The 19654-nt window shown below is 45.3% G+C and overlaps 1 protein-coding gene across 1 annotated transcript in view; it reads right to left on the bottom strand.

Moving 5' to 3' along the window:
- The window catches only part of LOC140735428 (eukaryotic peptide chain release factor GTP-binding subunit ERF3A), a 53166-nt gene extending 34736 nt beyond the window's left edge, over positions 1 to 18430 (bottom strand). Inside the window, exon 1 of the mRNA XM_073060494.1 lies at positions 18027 to 18430. Within this exon, the coding sequence (XP_072916595.1) occupies positions 18027 to 18222 (196 nt within the window). The 5' untranslated portion in view covers positions 18223 to 18430. The remainder of the gene's footprint in view (positions 1 to 18026) is intronic.
- Positions 18431 to 19654: the final 1224 nt, after the last annotated feature.

Genomic DNA, 19654 nt, shown 5'->3' with positions numbered 1-19654 from the left:
TGCCTGGCCTGCTGTATTCCACCAAAATCTTAGAACCTTGATTTTACAGTCCTCTTTGTGACCTTGCCAGTTCAGCAGCTTTCTCTGGGCTGCCACGACTATCTTGGGACAGGTGACCCCAACACATTTTATCGTGGTATCCCCCAACTTACAGCCTCCTGCTAACTATGGTTTCTTTGTATTCCCTCCTGACTCGCCAATGAACAGAACTCCCAAGCCAGGGTACAACACAGACATTACCATCCAGCAAAAGATGACAAAAACAGTAATTTTTGTTTTTGTTTAATTGTTATAGAACATAGAATTGTACAGCACAGGAAAAAACAATTTGGCACACAAAGTTGGGCTGAACTAATTAGCAATCAAATGCCAGCTAATCCCTTTTGCCTATACAGTGCCCATATCCTTAGACCTGTGCATTCATGAGCCCAAATAAGAGCTTCTTAAATGCCTCTATCATATTTGCTTTTAGCACCACCCCAGGCACCACAACTCTTTATAAATATATATATATATATATATATATATATATATATATAAAAAAAACTTGCCGACTCATCTTCTTTAAACTTACCCTCTCTCACTTTAAGTGCATGCCAACTGACATTATATATTTCAACCTTGGGATAAAATATACTTGCTGTTTACTCTACCAATAATATTATAAACCTTCATCACATCTTCCTGTAACTACTGCCACTCCAGAGAAAACTACTCAGGCTTGTCCAATCTCTCCTCAAAGAGCATGCCCTCCAACCCAGGGAGCATTCTGGTAAAGCTCTTTGCACCCACTCCAAAGCCTCATCATCTTTCCAATAATGGGTACACCAGAATTCAATTCAATACTACAGATGTGACCTAACTAGAGTTTCATAAAGCTACAACATAACTTCCAGAATCTTGAACTCAATTCCTCAACTAAAGACAAGCACGTGTAACCATTTTTCAGGGTGCCGTGAGTCAAGACCTCAAGATCCCTCTGCTCATCACTATTAAGGTTCTTGCCATTAACAGTATTCAGTCTCCTTACATTTACATACATGTATGGACTCTTCCCAGCACAATCTGACCAAACAGCTTGATTTAAATTTATCACCGAAGATCTGAATCAGCAACCTAATCTGACCCCATCAGGCTTGGTACATAATGAGCCTCAAGTGGAGGCAAAAGCCCTCTTGAAATTTAAAAGCTACCCAGTGAACACTTGAGACTTAACCTACAAGGCTACAAAGAGCTGTGAAGTGGGAGCAACACTGATAGTTTCATTTTTGTCTCCCACAGGACATAATGGGCTGAATGCCACCTTTGTGCTTTTAATTTATGAACAGAGTTGGCTAAGCTTACAAGTCTATCCTGAAACTAAAATAGCTTCACTATGCAGGAAGTGGATCAGAAACAAACAAGAGCAACTCCAAGAACTACAAATACAGTAAATTAAAATCAATGCGTAGCTTCCAATCTGATATTTAAAACTAAAATCAAAAGACAATAGACAATAGGTGCAGGAGTAGGCCATTCGGCTCTTTGAGCCAGCACCGCCATTCACTGTGATCATGGCTGATCATTGACAATCAGTACCCCGTTCCTGCCTTCTCCCCAGATCCCTTGAATCCACTCTCTTTCTTGAAAGCATCCAGAGAATTGGCCTCCACTGCCTTCTGAGGCAAAGCATTCCAGAGATCCACAGCTCTCTGGGTGAAAAAGTTTATCCTCAACTCCGTTCTAAATGGCCTACCCCTTATTCCTAAACTATGGCCTCTGGTTCTGGACTCCCCCAACATCAGGAACGTGTTTCCTGCCTCTAGCATGTCCAATCCTTTAATAATCTTATATGTTTCAATCCGATCCCCTCTTATCCTTCTAAATTCCAGTGCATACAAGTCCAGTGGCTCCAATCTTTCAACATATGACAATCCCGCCATCCCGGGAATTAACCTCGTGAACCTACACTGCACTCCTTCAATAGCAAGAATGTCCTTCCTCAAATTTGGAGACCAAAACTGCACACAATACTCCAGGTGTGGTCTCACCAGGGCCCTGTACAACTGCAGAAGGACCTCCTTGCTCCTATACTCAACTCTCCTTGTTTTGAAGGCCAACATGCCGTTAGCTTTCTTCACTGCCTGCTGTACCTGCATGCTTACTTTCAGTGACTGATGAACAAGGACACCTAGATCTCGTTGTACTTCCCCTTTTCCTAACTTGACACCATTTAGATAGTAATCTGCCTTCCTGTTCTTGCCACCAAAGTGGATAACATCACATTTATCCACATTAAACTGCATCTGCCATGCAGCTGCTCACTCACCCAACCTGTCCAAGTCACCCTGCATTCTCCTAACATCCCCCTCACATTTCACTCTGCCACCCAGCTTTGTGTCATCTGCAAATCTGCTGTTACTTTTACCCCTTCATCTAAATCATTAATGTATATTGTAAATAGCTGCGGTCCCAGCACCGAGCACTGCGGTACCCCACTAGTCACTGCCTGCCATTCTGAAAAGGACCCGTTAATCCCTATTCTTTGTTTGCTGTCTACCAATTGTCTATCTATGTCAGTACCCTACCCCCAATACCATGTGCTCTAATTTTGCCCACTAATCTCCTATGTGGGACGTTATCAAAGGCTTTCTGAAAGTCCAGGTACACTGCATCCACTGGCTCTCCCTTGTCCATTTTCATAGTTACATCCTCAAAAAATTCCAGAAGATTAGTCAAGCATGATTTCCCCTTCATAAATCCATGCTGATTCAGACCAACTTACTGCTATCCAAATGTGCCAATATTTCATCTTTTATAATTGACTCCAGCATCTTCCCCACCACTGATGTCAGGCTAACTGGTCTATAATTCCCTGTTTTCTCTCTCCCTTCTTTCTTAAAAAGTGGGATAACATTAGCTACCCTCCAAATCCACAGGAACTGATCCTGAATCTATAGAACATTGGAAAATGATTACCAATGCGTCCACAATTTCTAGAGCCACCTCCTTAAGTACTGTGGGATGCAGACTATCAGGCCTTCAGTTCCATCAGTCTACCCAACACCATTTTCTGCCTAATGCGAATTTCCTTTAGTTCCTCCATTACCCTAGGTCCTCTGGCCACTATTACATCTAGGAGATGGTCTGTGTCTTCCCTAGTGAAGGCAGATCCAAAGTACCTGTTCAACTCGTCTGCCATTTCCTTGTTTCCCATAATAAACTCACCCGTTTCTGTCTTCAAGGGACCAACTTTGGTCTTAACTAATTTTTTTCCTCTTCACATACCTAAAGAAGCTTTTACTATCCTCCTTTATATTCTTGGCTAGCTTACCTTCGTACCTCATCTTTTCTCCCTGTATTGCCTTTTTAGTTATCTTCTGTTGCTCTTTAAAAGTTCCCCTATCCTCTGGCTTCCCACTCATCTTTGCTATGTGAAACTTCTTTGCTTTTATACTGTCCTTGACTTCCCTTGTCAGCCACTGTTGCCCCCTACTCCCGAGAAACTTTCTTCCTCTTTGGAATGAACTGATCCTGCACCTTCTGTATTATTCCCAGAAATACCTGCCATTGTTGTTCCACTGTCATCCCTGCTAGGGTATCCTTCCAGTCAACTTTGGAGCTCCTCCCTCATGGCTCCATAGTCCACTTTGTTCAACTATAATACTGACACTTCCAATTTTCCCTTCTCCCTCTCAAATTGTAGATTAAAGCTTATCATATTATGGTCACTACCTCCTAATGGCTCATTTACCTCGAGTTCCCTTATCAAATTCAGTTCATTACACAACACTAAATCTAGAATTGCCTGATAGGCTTCAGTACAAGCTGCTCTAAGGCACTCCACAAACTCCCTTTTTTGGGGTCCAGTACCAACCTCATTTTCCCTCATAACAACCGTAGCATTACCTTTGTGACATGCCAATTTTAACTCTTGATTCAACTTGCACCATGTATCCAGGCTACTATTTGGGGGCCTGTAGATACCTCTCACTAGGGTCTTTTTGCCCTTACAGTTTCTCAGTTCTATCCATACTGACTCTACATCTCCTGATTCTAAGTCACCCCTCAGAAGGGACTGAATTTCATTCCTCACCAACAGAGCCACCCCACCCCCTCTGCCCACCTGTCTGTACTTTTGATAGGATGTATACCCTTGAATATTCATTTCCCAGCCCTGGTCTTCTTGCAGCCATGTCTGTTATTTCTACAACATCATATCTGATTTTAAAAAAAGATTTAGCACCAGTACATTATATATCAACAGCCAAATAAAATGCCTAAATTCATGGCAGCAACCCCATTTTGAAAGTATATTGCAAGTGCCAGAGTCTACAAACTGGATGTATATTGACTTTTGAAACCATATAATCAAGACTAGTGACAATGGTATAAAAGAGACTCAATGCTAGCCCAGGCATATTTCAATGTTGCACATGCACATGTGCTTCAACTTGTTTTCCAAGCTTATTCTTCAAAGTCCCAATATTCATGCACATGTTTGTAATGCACTTCAGCTCTTAAATGTATTCAAAATAAAAAATACTTCTGCTAAGAAAAACACAAGTTATATCTAAAGAGATGGAAAAACTTGCACTAACTTCCCTGTGATGTGCTGTGAGACATTTAACTACATTATAGAGTGTTACTGACACCACACTATTATACTATGTTTTCTGACTCAGCATATACGATAATATGACATCACTACCGTCATAGAAAGACCGGTTGATACCCTGAGAACACTTTCACATAATGATGGCCTCTGTTGGTCAGGAAATGGATCTGACCTGGATATGGCATATGAGCTGTTGAAGTTGAGCAAGCTGTTGCTCATGCAGCAGGCTCCGCCTCTCTACACAGCCGATGAATCCAAAGGAATGATCAGAGACTGATACAGTCTCGCACCAGCGGCATCACAGGAGTTGCCAATCAGCATTGAACTCAACATATGACTGCCTCAGGGACTCAAGCTCCGGGTTTTTCCTCAGGGTTTACTCCAGAGGCCTTCCCTTTGAATGGATACAGTTGAAAGGCAGCCGTGGTTTAAGATCAGAGTTTTCCTTCTAGATGAGCTGTCAATCACAGCTGATGAGCCCCATCTGCCCTAAGGGACTGGTTTTACAGGTGCCAGTAACCCACCTTTGCCCCTTCTCCTGTCAGTAGAAACAGTCCTACTGGGCTTAGCAGCTAAGGCACACATGAACGCCAAGAGCAGAACTTGGCAGTCAGAGGCTATTTGAGACGCACACCACTGAGAGCATTTGATAAGTAGTGGGAGCTTATCCCCACTACACCCACACCTGACAATGACAACCTTAAAGAACAAACTTATTTTATAAAAATTCCATTTTCATAATTCATTGAAGTTATATCTTCCAACCCGTAATTTCAAATCAGAAACATCTCACTCAAAATTGCAAAAATCATTCTGGGGAATAAAGACATTTTTATTCATAATCTGAACTTAGCTTGTCCAAAAAAAATAATGCTTCAAACATGGCTGGGACCACACATTTAAATTGGATTTAAATATAATTTTGTTTCCATTCCATTATGTCTTTTGATAAGGCTACAAAGGCGAATACTGGAAGATATCAGTAAATAGGCTCCTTCCTGATGTTAAGCATGTTTGAAAATCAAAATAGTTTTAAACTCCGTACCAACAAATTCCTTGCAATGGCTAAAATTCAAGTGAGGTGACCATTGTTATTTTAGCTGCGCTCAAGACATTGTGATAAGTGAGCCAGATATCACCCCCCCCCCACACACAATGGAACAGCCATTTCCACCATAAAGTTGGCATCATTAGCTTTCAATGTTACCTTTACTTAAACTATCTGAAGCCAAGATATAAACTCGAGACTTTAATTGCTTCCTACCTGCATCTCAATTTCACATCCCTATTTAAAAACATGCCAATCTGGGCTTTCAGTGAGCACACCCCCCCCCCCCCCAAACGGTGGGTATGTTAAACCACACAACATCTAAAAACCCGTGACTTATCCTTTACCATGCACAACTCAACTGCGAGCTTGCGCCGCCTTCTAGGAACTGGTCTCAAATGGGGTTTATCATATCTGTCTATAAACAAGCACAGATCAACATGACATGGCAGGAATGCACATTTTGCAGGATGTAATAAATGGATTCTGTGATGTCCAGTGAAATATAACTATAAAAGTGGTGATAGTGGGGGCGTGGGGTGGAATCCTATTACTTATGCCAGACTATTTCAAATTTGTTTCACCTTTATGGCAAATATTGTAACCATATTATTCCCATATCATTTGCACTACCAGCAATATCTCCACTGAAATCTGATAGTCTCATTTCAATTCATCATCTCTTCTGAAGTTCAAAAGCCTGTGCAAATGCAAATTTGAAGAACTGTTTAAAGTGACCTCACTTCTTTGACTTGTTACAAGGTAGCTGAAGTTAAACAATTTGGGCTTCAGATCACAAAATAACTTTACAAACTAGTGTATTATTTAGCTTTCAATATGAATTTATATGGAATCATGTTGAAATTGTAAAATAGGTTGACTGCAATATGTTCACTTATTTGAAAAGGCCACTTTTGAAAGATTGCTACCCTCCAGTACAGTTTTCAACTGCTGAAGTAGACAGGGAACTGACACTCCAGATGTGGTTCTCCAAAGAAAGCATTTTAGTAAATAGGGGTACAAAAATCTGGCAAATATCCATGCCTCTGTGCTTGATAATTTATTTGCGCAATGGACATTTCACCTGTAAAGATTTTGTATGAGATGTAAAGGGAATAGTGAAACTAAATGACAAGAAAAAGTTGGCTAGTTGATCCCTTCCCTTTGTAATTCAACCTTTCAAGATTGAAAAATTAATGTTTTACAAGTATTTGTTGGCTAAGAGTTCTGTAAAGTTATTCCCAGTATAAAACTACCTTATACCATGTCTTCTGGTATAATTAGCAAGAATCATAACCGAAGTTCAATGCAGAAATCCTCTGCCCAAGAATATTTTAAGGTATGAAAGGTGGAGGCAGAGTGAAGTTCAGATGGTACTTAACGGCAACTTGTTTGCTTGCATCTTCAGAAACAGCTCTATTTCCATCTTTAATATCTTTATTTCTCCCTTTCAGGGTTCTCTTGAAGACCCTGACCTGGAGTTACACACTAACTTCGTTCTTTGCGGGAATGGGACCCATTCTTGGGGTTTCAGGACTGGCTGTTGTTCGGCACGCCAAGGCTTTGGCCTGAGAACCCGGCTCAGAATTGGAAGCCTAAGATCTTGGGGCTCTGGAGGCAGGCAGATCGAGGATCGGTGTCACAGCAGGAGACCCATGTGTTGTTGGGGAGTCAGAAAATCTACTGCCCTATGCCCGAAGACCCAAGATCTTTGGGAACAGAGCTCGAAAAAAGAGACAATGACTTTTAGCATCATGAACCAGTGAGTTGTTATGTCTCCCCACTTGTTGGAAAAATAGACACCTCCTTCTCCTTTACGAGGGAGAGAAAAAACCCATGGTATGTCAAATGCTGGGTGAAACGCGAGGTCTTTGGGATAACTCTAAATCTTTGTTTTTCCTATTGCTTTTCACGCTTGAGTGCTCGGTGGCAGTGCCAATGCTTGCTTTTTTTTGTCAGCCTATTGGGGGGGGGGGGGGAGAGATTGTTGCTTGCTGCAGGGAGGGAGGGGAAGGGAGCTAGGGGGACTTTGGGGTTCTTACATTTAACTGTCGTTCATTCTCTGGGGCACTTTTGTTTTCATGGATGTTTGCAAAGAAAAAGCATTTCAGGATGTATATTGTACACATTTCTCTGACATTAATTTGGACCTTTGAATATTTAACTTTGTGTTGAACTTTGATCTAGTGTTAATGAAGAAAATTATGAAAATGAGTAGCTGTTAACTTGCTTGAAACTTTGCAAGTGCTTCCTGCCACCATCTTTTTCCCCCATAGGTGGTATTGAAGAGTTGGGAGTTGTCCATTTGTGAAATGCTGAACTTTATGACAACTTGTCAAAGTATTTTGCAGCTGTTGTGCCACAGCCTTGGCATATGGCAGAGGGAGTAAACACAGAGCCAGAGGATTGCGTTAACTGTCACATTGAATATTGTCATGACATTCATCCATAGTGGAAAATGCAATCACTCTGAAGAGTATTCCACTATATTTATGACTTCTTCCATGTAGATGAACCTTTCCAGTATGTCAAAGAGCTCTGAAGTTAGACAGTTAACACTATCTAGGTGGAGATGGCAATTTCTTGGTAATTCAAGACAAAGCAACAAAATGCTTACCTCTGTAATACGTAGTGGGGAATTTTTGAAGATGGAACATCCACTCATGTCTCTGAAGGCAATAAATGCTCCAGACGAGCTTTTACACTTAATAGATACCAGCACCACAGAAGATAGCAATATTCTTCATGAACATCCTACTCCCAAGGGTTGTTTCAAATGATTACCCATGACAATATGTAACAGAAAAGTTCTGATTCTTAGGTTTCTGCATTGTAACTTCACCAGGTAAAAAACAGTGGCATGCAAAAGTTTGAGCATCCCTGGTCAAAATTCATGTTACTGTGAAGAGCAAAGCAAGTATGAGATGAACTGATCTCCAAAAGTCAAAGTTAAAGATGAAACATTCTTTTCAACATTTTAAGCAAGATTAGCGTATTATTTTTGTCTTGTACAATTTTAGCGTGAAAAAAGGAAAGGAGAACCATGCAAAAGTTTGGGCACCCCAAGAGATTTGAGTTCTCAGATAACTTTTACCAAGGTCTCAGACCTTAATTAGCTTGTTAGGGCTATGGCCTGTTCACAATCATCGTTAGGAAAGGCCAGGTGATGCAAATTTCAAAGCTTTATGAATACGGTGACTCCTCAAACCTTGTCTCAACAATCAGCAGCCATGGGCTCCTCTAAGCAGCTGCCCAGCACTCTGAAAATTAAAATAAAAATAAATGATGCCCACAAAACAGAAGGCTATAAGAAGGTAGCAAAGCGTTTTGAGGTAGTCGTTTCCTCAGTTCGTAATGTAATTAAGAAATGGCAGTTAACAACAGTAACGGTAGAGATCAAGTTGAGGGCTGGAAGACCAAGAAAACTTTCTGAGAGAACTGCTCATAGGATTGCTAGAAAGGCAAATCAAAACCTCTGTTTGACTGCAAAAAAACCTTCAGGAAGATTTAGCAGACTCTGGACTGATGGTGCACTGTTCTACTGTGCAGTGACACTTGCACAAATGTGACCTTCATGGAACAGTCATCAGAAGAAAACCTTTCCTGTGTCCTCACCACAAAATTCAGCGTCAGAAGTTTGCAAAGGAACATCTAAACAAGCCTGTTGCATTTTGGAAACAAGTCCTGTGGACTGATGAAAATAGAACTCTTTGGCTGCAATGAGCAGAGGTATGTTTGGAGAAAAAAGGGTGCAGAATTTCATGAAAAGAACACCTCTCCAACTGTTAAGCACAGGGGTGGATCGATCATGCTTTGGGCTTGTGTTGCAGCCAGTGGCATGAGGAACATTTCACTGGCAGAAGGAAGGATGAATTCAATTAAATACCAGCAAATTCTGGAAACAAACATCACACGGTCTGTAAAAAAGCTGAAGATAAAAAGAGGGTGGCTTCTACAACAGGATAATGATCCTAAACACACCTCAAAATCCACAATGGACTACCTATAAGAGGCACAAGCTGAATGTTTTGCCATGGCCCTCAGTCCCCCGATCTAAACATCATTGAAAATCTGTGGATAGACCTCAAAAGAGCAGCACATGCAAGACGGCCCAAGAATCTCACAGAACTAGAAGCCATTTGCGAGGAAGAATGGGGCAAGAATCCCCCAAACAAGAATGGAAAGACTCTTAGCTGGCTACAGAAAGCATTTACGAGTTGTGATACTTGCCAAAGGGGGTGTTACTAAATACTGACCATGCAGGGTGCCCAAACTTTTGCTTCGGGCCCTTTTCCTTTGTTATTTTGAAACTGTAAAAGAAGGAAATAAAAAAGTAATCTTGATTAAGATATTAAAGAAGTGTGTCATCTTTAACTTTATGCCTTTTGGAAATCAGACATCTTTTACTCACTTAGCTATTCACAGTAACAGAAATTTTGACCGGGGTGCCCAAACTTTTGCATACCACTGTATTTAATGTACATCCATCATGGTTTATAGTTCTGGTTGTCCACAAATGTGCTTTTGTGGCGACCCACTTCCTAGCGCACTCGAACCGGCTCACAAATAGCCAGCGCGCAGGCACAAAGGCTAGGTCCGCAACTAAGGCAAAAAGCCTACGGGGGTTTGTGAGTACGTGTCCCTCAGAGCATCCGCGCCCGGGGAGGGCGGGATGAGGGAGGCTTTAAAGCAAGGCTGTGAAGTTCGAATAAAAATTATCTTTGATTGCAGTTTACTGACTCGTGTCGTTATTTTAGCGCTGCGTGTAGCACACCGCTACAATTGGTGACCCCGACGGTCCAAACGATTTTTGGACCGGAGATGACCGACACCGCATCTGTTCATGCGGTTTCGTTGAAACTGCCAAGCTTCTGGACGCTACGACCTCACTGTGGTTCCAGCAAGCAGAAGCCCAATTCCACGTTCGGCAGATAACCTCAGAGGACACCCGTTACTACTACGTGGTGAGCTCCCTCAACCAGGACACAGCGGCCCAGGTTGCGGAGTTCGTACAGTCTCCCCCAGCGGACGACAAGTACACGGCATTCAAAGCCCTGCTCCTAAGGACTTTCAGACTCTCACGGCGCGAGCGAGCTGCCCGTTTACTGCACCTGGATGGCTTGGGAGACAGACCTCCATCGGCTTTAATGAATGAGATGTTGTCTTTGGCCGGCGGGACACACACCCTGCCTCATGTTTGAGCAGGCATTCCTGGAGCAGCTGCCTGAGGACATACGCCTGCTGCTGTCCGACGCGGATTTCAGCGACCCCCGGAAGGTGGCAGCCCGGGCGGACTTGCTGTGGAATGCCAAGGTGGTGAGTGGGGCGTCCATCGCACAGATCACCCGGCCACGTTCCCAGCAGACCAGGCCCGGCAGCAGAGCCCACTAGCCCCAGAGGCAGGGGTGGGGAGCCCAACGAACACTGGTGTTTCTACCACCAGCGGTGGGGCGCAGAAGCCCGCCGTTGTCGCCTGCCCTGCCAGTTCCCGGGTAACGCCAGGGCCAGACGCCGCTGATGGCTACAGCGGCTGGCCGTCGGGATAGTCTCCTGTATGTGTGGGACAAGAGGTCGGGACGCCATTTTTTGGTCGACACCGGTGCCGAGATCAGCGTCTTACCTCCGACGAGTTACGACACCCGCAACAGGGCACCGGGTCCCCCCCTGAGGACCTACGCCACCCGTACGGTGCAACTACAGTTTGCCTCCAGCCGGTTCACGTGGGACTTCACACTGGCCGCCGTAGCCCAACCGCTTCTGGGCGCGGATTTTTTGTGGGCTCACAGCCTGCTGGTCGACCTGCCAAGGCAGAGGCTGGTCCACGCTGAGACCCTTTCAGACGTTCTCCCTGGGAGAAGCCCAGTTGCCAGCCCCACACCTCGGCTCCATCACGCTGTCCGACAACGACTTCACCAGAGTCCTGGCGGATTTCCCATCAGTTCTGGCACCGCAGTTCACGGCAGCCATGCCCCAACACGGCGTACAGCACCACATCCCGGCCCAGGGACCACCCCTCCACGCCCGTGCTCGGCGACTTCCCCCGGACAAGCTCCGACTGGCGAAGGAGGAGTTCAAGAGGATAGAGGAATTGGGGATCATCCGGCAGTCTGACAGCCCATGGGCCTCCCCCCTGCACATGGTGCCCAAAGCGACAGGGGGCTGGAGACCGTGCGGCGACTACCGCAGGTCTGAACGAGGCTACCACACCGGACCGCTACCCCGTGCCGCACATTCAGGACTTTGCAGCAAACCTGCACGGCGCACGGATCTTCTCCAAGGTAGACCTTGTCCGTGGGTACCATCAAATCCCGATGCATCCAGACGACGTCCCCAAAACAGCTCTCATCACCCCGTTCAGCCTTTTCGAGTTCCTCTGCATGCCGTTCCGCCTGAAGAATGCCGCACAGACGTTCCAGCGGTTAATGGATGCGGTGGGACGCGACCTGGACTTCGCATTCATCTATTTGGACGACATCCTCATAGCCAGCAGCAGCTGTCAGGAGCATCTGTCCCACCTGCGTCAACTCTACGCCCGACTGAGTGAATACGGTCTAACAATCAACCCGGCCAAATGCCAGTTCGGGCTCGACACCATTGACTTCCTGGGCCACAGGATTACTAAAGACGGGGCAACCCCTCTGCCCGCTAAGGTAGATGCGGTCCGCCATTTCCCCGACCCACCACGATCAAAAGCCTTCAGGAGTTCGTAGGTATGGTCAATTTCTACCACCGCTTCCTCCCTTCAGCTGCCCGAATCATGCGCCCCGTTCGCCCTGCTGTTGGGTCCGAGCAAGGACATTGCCTGGGACGAGGAGTCCGCCGCCGCTTTCATTCAAACGGAGGAAGCCTTGGCGAACGCCGCAATGCTAGTGCACCCCAGAATGGACGTCCCTACCGCCCTCACAGTGGACGCATCTAACACGGCAGTTGGTGGGGTGCTGGAACAACTCATCGAGGGGCACTGGCAACCCCTGGCGTTTTTCAGCAAACACCTGCGGCCACCCGAGCTCAAATACAGTGCTTTCGACCGGGAACTGTTGGCGCTATACCTGGCAATCCGGCATTTCAGGTACTTCTTAGAGGGTAGGCCCTTCACCGCGTTCACAGACCACAAGCCGCTTAACTTTACGTTCACGAAGGTGTCTGATCCCTGGTCGTCCCCGCCAGCAGCGACATCTGTCCTACATCTCTGAATACACGACGGATGTCCGGCACGTCTCGGGTAAGGACAATGTCGTGGCGGACACGCTCTCTCGCCCTAACATTCACGCCCTTTCCCAAGGGGTAGACTTTGAGGCACTGGCAGAGGCGCAGCAGGCAGACGAGGAGATCCCGAGTTACAGAACCGCAGTCTCCGGTTTGCAGCTCCAGGACCTCCCCGTAGGCCCAGGTGAGAGGAACCTACTCTGTGACGTCGCCACCGGCCAACCCCACCCCGTTGTTCCAGCAAACTGGCGGCGCCGTGTTTTCGACTCCATTCATAACTTAGTGCACCCCTCCATCAGGGACAACTGTCCGGCTGGTAGCCAACCGGTTCGTTTGGCATGAACTCCGCAAGCAGGTCAGTGAATGGGCCAGAACGTGCATGCACTGCCAGACGGCCGAGGTGCAGCGGCACACCAAAGCTCTGCCGCAGCAGTTCCACCCCACCCACGTTTCGACCACGTTCACGTGAATATCGTGGGCCCCCCTGCCAGTGTCGCGCGGAGCGTGGCACCTCCTGATTATCGTGGACCGGTTCACAAGATGGCCAGAGGCGGTCCCGCTCACCGACACCACCTCCGAATCTTGTGCCCGGGCACTGATTGCCACCTGGGTATCTCGCTTTGGTGTACCAGCCCACATTACCCCCGACAGAGGCGCCCAGTTCACCTCCAGCCTGTGGTCTGCTATGGCCAGCCTTTTGGGGACACAGCTGCACCACACCACTGCCTACCACCCACAGTCGAACGGACTAGTGGAGCGTTTCCACTGTCACCTGAAGTCGGCTCTCATGGCCCGCCCTGCGAGGAGCTAACTGGGCGGGACGAACTTCCCTGGGTCCTACTCGGCATCCGCATGGCGCCCAAAGACGATCTGCATGCCTCGTCGGCCCGAGTTGGTGTACGGCGCACCCCTGGTCGTCCCCGGGGAGTTCATACCAGCCCCAAGGGGGCAAGAGGAAGAACCGCAGCGGTCCTGGGCAGACTATGCGAGAGGCTCGGTGACCTGGCCCCCATACCCACTTCGCAGCATGGGCAGAACCCGACCTGCGTACCCCAAAGACCTGCAGAACTGTAAGTTTGTATTTGTACGACGGGGCGGGCATCGGCCACCGCTGCAACGGCCCTACGAGTGGCCGTTCACGGTGCTCAGGAACAACAGGTCCACGTTCGTGCTGGACGTTGGGGGGGAGAGAGGAGGTTTTCACGGTGGGACCGACTCAAACCGGTCCATGTGGACCTGGCGCAACCGGTCGAGTTTCCGGCACCGCGGTGCAGAGGCCGACCTCCCAAACAGGGTCCGGCCCAGACTGTGGACATTGGGGGGGGTGTATCGCCGGTTCTGGGGGGGGGGGTTATGTGGCGACCCACTTCCTAGCGCACTGGAACCAGCTCGACAAATAGCCAGCGCACAGGCACAAAGGCCAGGTCCGCAACAAAGGCAAAAAGCCTGCGGGGGTTTGTGAGTACGTGTCCCTTAGAGCATCGGCGCCCGGGGAGGGCGGAATGAGGGAGGCTTTAAAGCAAGGCTGTGAAGTTTGAATAAAAATTATCTTTGATTGCAGTTTACTGACTCCGTGTCGTTATTTTAGCGCTGCGTGTAGCACACCGCTACACTTTCAGTTTAACGCTGTTTAAGATTTCATGAATTAATACAGCTTGAGACAACACAATGAGATGTGCTCTTAACTTTGTCACAGCAGGGACTATGCTAGCATTGCTCTTGCCCAATGTGCCAGAGGTTGAAACATACGACTTAAAGGTGATATTTAAGTGAGTTTGGGAGAAATATTCTCCCTTCCAAATTGTACAGCAGATCCACCTGACAAAATTTAGGTGACTGCATCGCCAACTTGTGATAGATAATGAATTCTCACTTGTTGCTTGCATTTCCCAGCATTACTCCAAATGGCATTCTACACAGAGCAATAATAATTCAGAAGATGGCAATCAGGAGATATCAATGCTGTATCTGACCTGGCATCATCAGTCAGTACAAGATCCAAGATGATCTAGCAAATTTCAAGAACTGTGCTGCCATTTCTCTTACTCACCTTGTTAGTAAGCATATCCTGTATTCCACTGTCCTCTCTTACTGTATTCCTCCTCCGTTAGCTCACTACTATTTCCACTCATCTGTCAGCTTCTCATATCATTCACTCCTCCCCCATCTTCCCCTCTCAGCTGATCTTCCCTACCACCTGTCAGATTATAATCCTCCCCCTCACTTCCACCTCTCTTTCTGGCCCCTGCCCTGTCCTTTTCAGTCCTGATGAGAGGCCTCAGCATGAAATGCCCCGATGAAGGGTCTCAGCCCGAAATATCAACTGTACTTTTTCCATAGACAGTGCCTGGCCTGCTGAGTTCCTCCTGTATTTTGTGTATGTTGCTTGGGTTTCCAGCATCTGCAGATTTTCTCTTGTTTGAAACATTGACTGTTTGCCTCTCTCCATGGATGCTGCCTGATCTGCTAAGCTCCTGGGGGGGGGGGGGGGGGAGAGAGGGGTGTGCATGTGCACTTTATTGATCATGTAGTCTGGGATTCAATGTGACAGAAAAGTTTCTGTAAATCTGTCAAGTAATTCCCAGACTACTGTTGGACACCTCCGTCAGATGTAAACCACTGGAAACCCAAAAGCAGGGCTTCATATCATTTAAGGGCAGATACACATGTCTAAATTTGATGCCAAGAGCTCAGTCACATGGTCTACTAGTTCCTATATATTGTCATAGCTGTCTTGAAACAAACAAATGACACTTTTAGCAATTGCAACAAGTTAACTATGTTGATGTGGGACTAAGCTCTTGAAGACAAGTTAGGCAAAGAATTCCATCCTTTAAGACAGGGGCTCTTAACCTTTTTTATGCCATGGACCACTTTGGCAATCCAGTGAAGCTTATGGACCCCTTCTCAGAATAATGTATTTAAATATATAAAATACATTGGATTACAAAAGAAACCAATTACATTGACATACAGTTCAAAATATTTTAAAAACAAATTTGAGATGTAATATATGTGCTTCTTTATTAACACATTAAATAACAAGTAGTGATGACTGCTGTAAACAACATTGAGATATTTGTAACAACTGTAATGTGATATGAAATATCTGGGATTTCTATTGGTGACAAAGTCAAAGGTACTGCTGATACTACAGTGGTTTGTTGCCTACATCCATAATTGAAGGAAACCCTACATTTCAGATAGAGGTTGGTGATGTAACCTCTTGTTAATATTTTCCCATCCAAGTTCACAGACCTCCTGGAATCTATCTATAGACCCCAGGTTAAGAACCTTTGCTTTAAGATCTAATTAATTCCTTTTAACTTGTATGGCAGTTTAATGATCACCATTGTCATAATGTTTTTTTATCCTCTTCTATTTTACTTAATTAGCTTTAAATCATGCTGTCATGGTGAGATTTCAAAGCTGATATCTGGATCATGAGTCCAAGGTTTTGCCTTCATCCAAAAACAATCACTAAGCTTTCATTCTAAATGTTCACTGGCAATACCCAGTACTTGTTACTTCACTGAACATGACCTAACTGGCCCACATTCAGTAGATCAAATAATTTTATTTAACTCCACCTCAAGCACGCACCCAAGGTGCTGCCTCCCTCCCCCAGACCATATGTAAACACGCTGTACCGCCTCAGATCTATGCCTTGATCAAGAACACCCTATTGTAGAAATGCCCTTTTTTTCACTCATTTGGTTCTGAAACAGCACTCTACTGGTTGATTTTTCTTGATCCCTTATTTAACCCCCAATCATCTAAAACTACCACCCATTTCTCAAACTGCATCAACTTACATATACCATTGTTATCCCTACTGGTTGACAAATGGACGCCTGGTTAATCAATTACTCAATTTCAAATTCCAAGATCATGAAATCCACACTTGGCCTTCCCCCACCTCCCTGGCTCTAAAACTTCCCTGGCACTGAAATTTCAGGTACTTATGAAGTGTCATTCCAGTATTGGTGGCATGTCTTCAACTGCCAAAGCTCTGGAATCCTTTCTAAAACTCTTCTGTGCCTGTCCCTCCTTATAATCATCTCTTCTGACCAATTTTTATTAACTACCTTAGCATTTTGAAATTCACTAGCAGTTCATTTGTGTGAACAAGTTTCTTAGTATTACTATTTGAACACAGGATACTGTTGGAGTATTGTTTCTGGCAAAATAAAGTCCAACCTTTAGATTTAGTTTTGGCTATTACATTGCTATTTTAATTACTATAACAGACTAGCCACTAGAATCGGCATTAACTGTAGCACAAATACATACCGTCTAATAAATCCATGTGCATTAAATGCAAGCTGTTTGTAGCATGATGTCTTCAAAAAGTGCTGAAAGTAGCCAACATGACAATTACGGTACAGTACTCCTAAAGAGCATACCAGCATGCATCTTAGCTGTGGTTGCATATTAAAGTGTTGATTCAACAGCTAATAATTTCACAACATGCGAATTTGAACTAAAGAAAAGGTTTCTGAAATGTGCACCCACGAAGTTAAGTCATTACTCGACAGAAGCTGAACAAAGTTTATTCTGCCTTGAATTTTCAAAAAGAATTTATTTAAGAAAATAAACGAAAATCCCTAAGTTTTACTCTGTAATTCGATACTTTAGCGCTCACTTCTATGAAGAAATAAACCATTCCGTCATTATCTCAAAGAAAGAACAGAAGCTTCACATCTAGATGAAGTGCAAACTGACGACATATTCAGATTGACGTCGGTTTCCACATATGGGCCTCGAGCCTTTTTGTAACAAGTTTCCCGACTAACATATGGAACGTTTTGCAACGATAAATATATATATGTATATACACACACATACTGTAAGAATTATACTTAAAACTGGCGTTGAAAGTCAACTACGTTTTAAGTAATGAGGCCTAAAGTTGACATAGGTTGCAAAACAGATTTTTACCTTTTCTTGGTCGACAATTAGCCGAAGATAAATGCAGCGGTATTTTGGACAAACGATGGAACTCAAACGATCAGCCTCTTTCCGCCTCGGAGCCACCTTTACCCACCCTATCGCCATAACCCTGCTGTTACGGCCAAATGAACAAAGGCCCCAAGTTGCCCTACCGCTGCCGCACTCACTTTCCTCCCAGTGCTCTCCCCTCTCCTCCCCGGAATAAAAAATAAATTTTATTACCTTCTGGCGACTCGGCGGCCTCATCCGAGCCCCTCAGGAACGAGGGAACGAATTCTGCTGCGTGGACATTGGGAACGAAAGGCTTGGCGTTCACGTTGAGCTTAGAAAAAGAGGAGTTCATCTGGGCCTCGACATCCGTGTCGGCCGCCAGCTCCCAGGAATCAGGGGCGTAATCCGCCACGTCTTTCGGATCCATGGCTGTACTGAGAAATGTTGCTGGGTTTAAAGATAACGTGTCTTTTCCTCTCTTCCCTTCAGCTCTTTCTCCCCTCCCTCCGACACTGTTGATGTGCGCGTCTGCAGGAGGCCTCAGACCAGGGCTATGGCTCCGCCGGTAACAAGCCGAGAGCCGCCTCAACTCAGCTCGGTCCTCGTGTGTATCCCGAAAGGGCTGACGTACGCTTACGTGATAGACTGGAGATAAACGGCGGCCTCTGCGCCTGCGCGACCGGCAGGCGCAGCACTGTGGGAACTGTAGTTTCGCCGACCACGAACTCGACGCGCCCTTCTGGCGCACGGAACTACGCTAACCAGAGAGGCCCGCGGTAACAGCCTGGATGCGTGACCTCGCCGCTAAACTGTTGAGTTCCTATCCCGTTAGATAGATTTTGAAGAATCAGCGGTATTGTCGCGGGGGTGCAAGAAACCGGAGAGAATTAAAACGAAGCGAGGTTTCGGTGGTCACTTTTCAGGGTCATGGGCATCTGGCCTCGTATGGGCGCAATCGAAAAGCTTAAGTTTTTTTTTTAGCCGGGCTCGGTTTGCAGAAGTGTACACAAGCCTGGACCTTCCCTAGTTTCTGTGCGAGTTTTATGTATGTCATTTTATACACGCTGCAGTCCTTCAGACAGGAAACAATTTACTAAAATTGAAGGATGAATCACATTACATACTTTCAACACTAGTTCTTCGGCCTTGTAGGAGTCACCGGGTAAACGAATTGGAATACAAAATATTATATCCCATTAAAACAATAGAATATTGGAACTATTCACCTCTTTGACCATACTCTGCTAGTCAATAGGATCGTGGATGACCTTTGACTACAATCACCATTTTCTGCCCTCTCCCGGTTCTCTTGATTTATTTAATATCTAGAAATCAATTGATAACAGTTTTATGCACAATCTGTGATTCAACCTCCACAGTCCTTCAGGGAAAAGAGTTCAAAGATCTCTTTTGGGAAAAGAAATTTCTTGTTGGTCTGGTCCTTATTGATCTACGGTGACCTAAGTTTGAGACTTGTCAGCTTGGGGAAATATTCTTTCTGCATCTACTTTGTCAAGTTTGCATGTTTCCAGGATGTCACTTCGCATTCTAATGAGATCTAAAGCATAACAACATTACCTCATTAGACAATTTCTAGTGTGACAGATGTAATTCCCAGAACGAGTCTTATGACTCTTTGCTGCACTCCTGTAAGAAGTATCTTCTAAGTAAGGAGATGAAAAATATTTTCCAAGAGTAGTCTTGGCATTGCTTAAGGTTAATAGTGGTAAGATACTTTAGTCTTGTAATGAAATCCTTTTGCAATAAAGGCCTTCCTAAATGCCTGCTACAACTATGTATTGGCTTCCAATGAGTTTTGTGCAAGAACACCAAGCTATCTTACAATTCTCACCATTTAA

The sequence above is a fragment of the Hemitrygon akajei genome, chromosome 11 (genome assembly GCF_048418815.1).
Source record: "Hemitrygon akajei chromosome 11, sHemAka1.3, whole genome shotgun sequence".
Classification (NCBI taxonomy): Eukaryota; Metazoa; Chordata; class Chondrichthyes; order Myliobatiformes; family Dasyatidae; genus Hemitrygon; species Hemitrygon akajei.
Note: the sequence above shows the minus strand (reverse complement) of the source record. Positions and strands in the feature narration are given on the sequence as shown.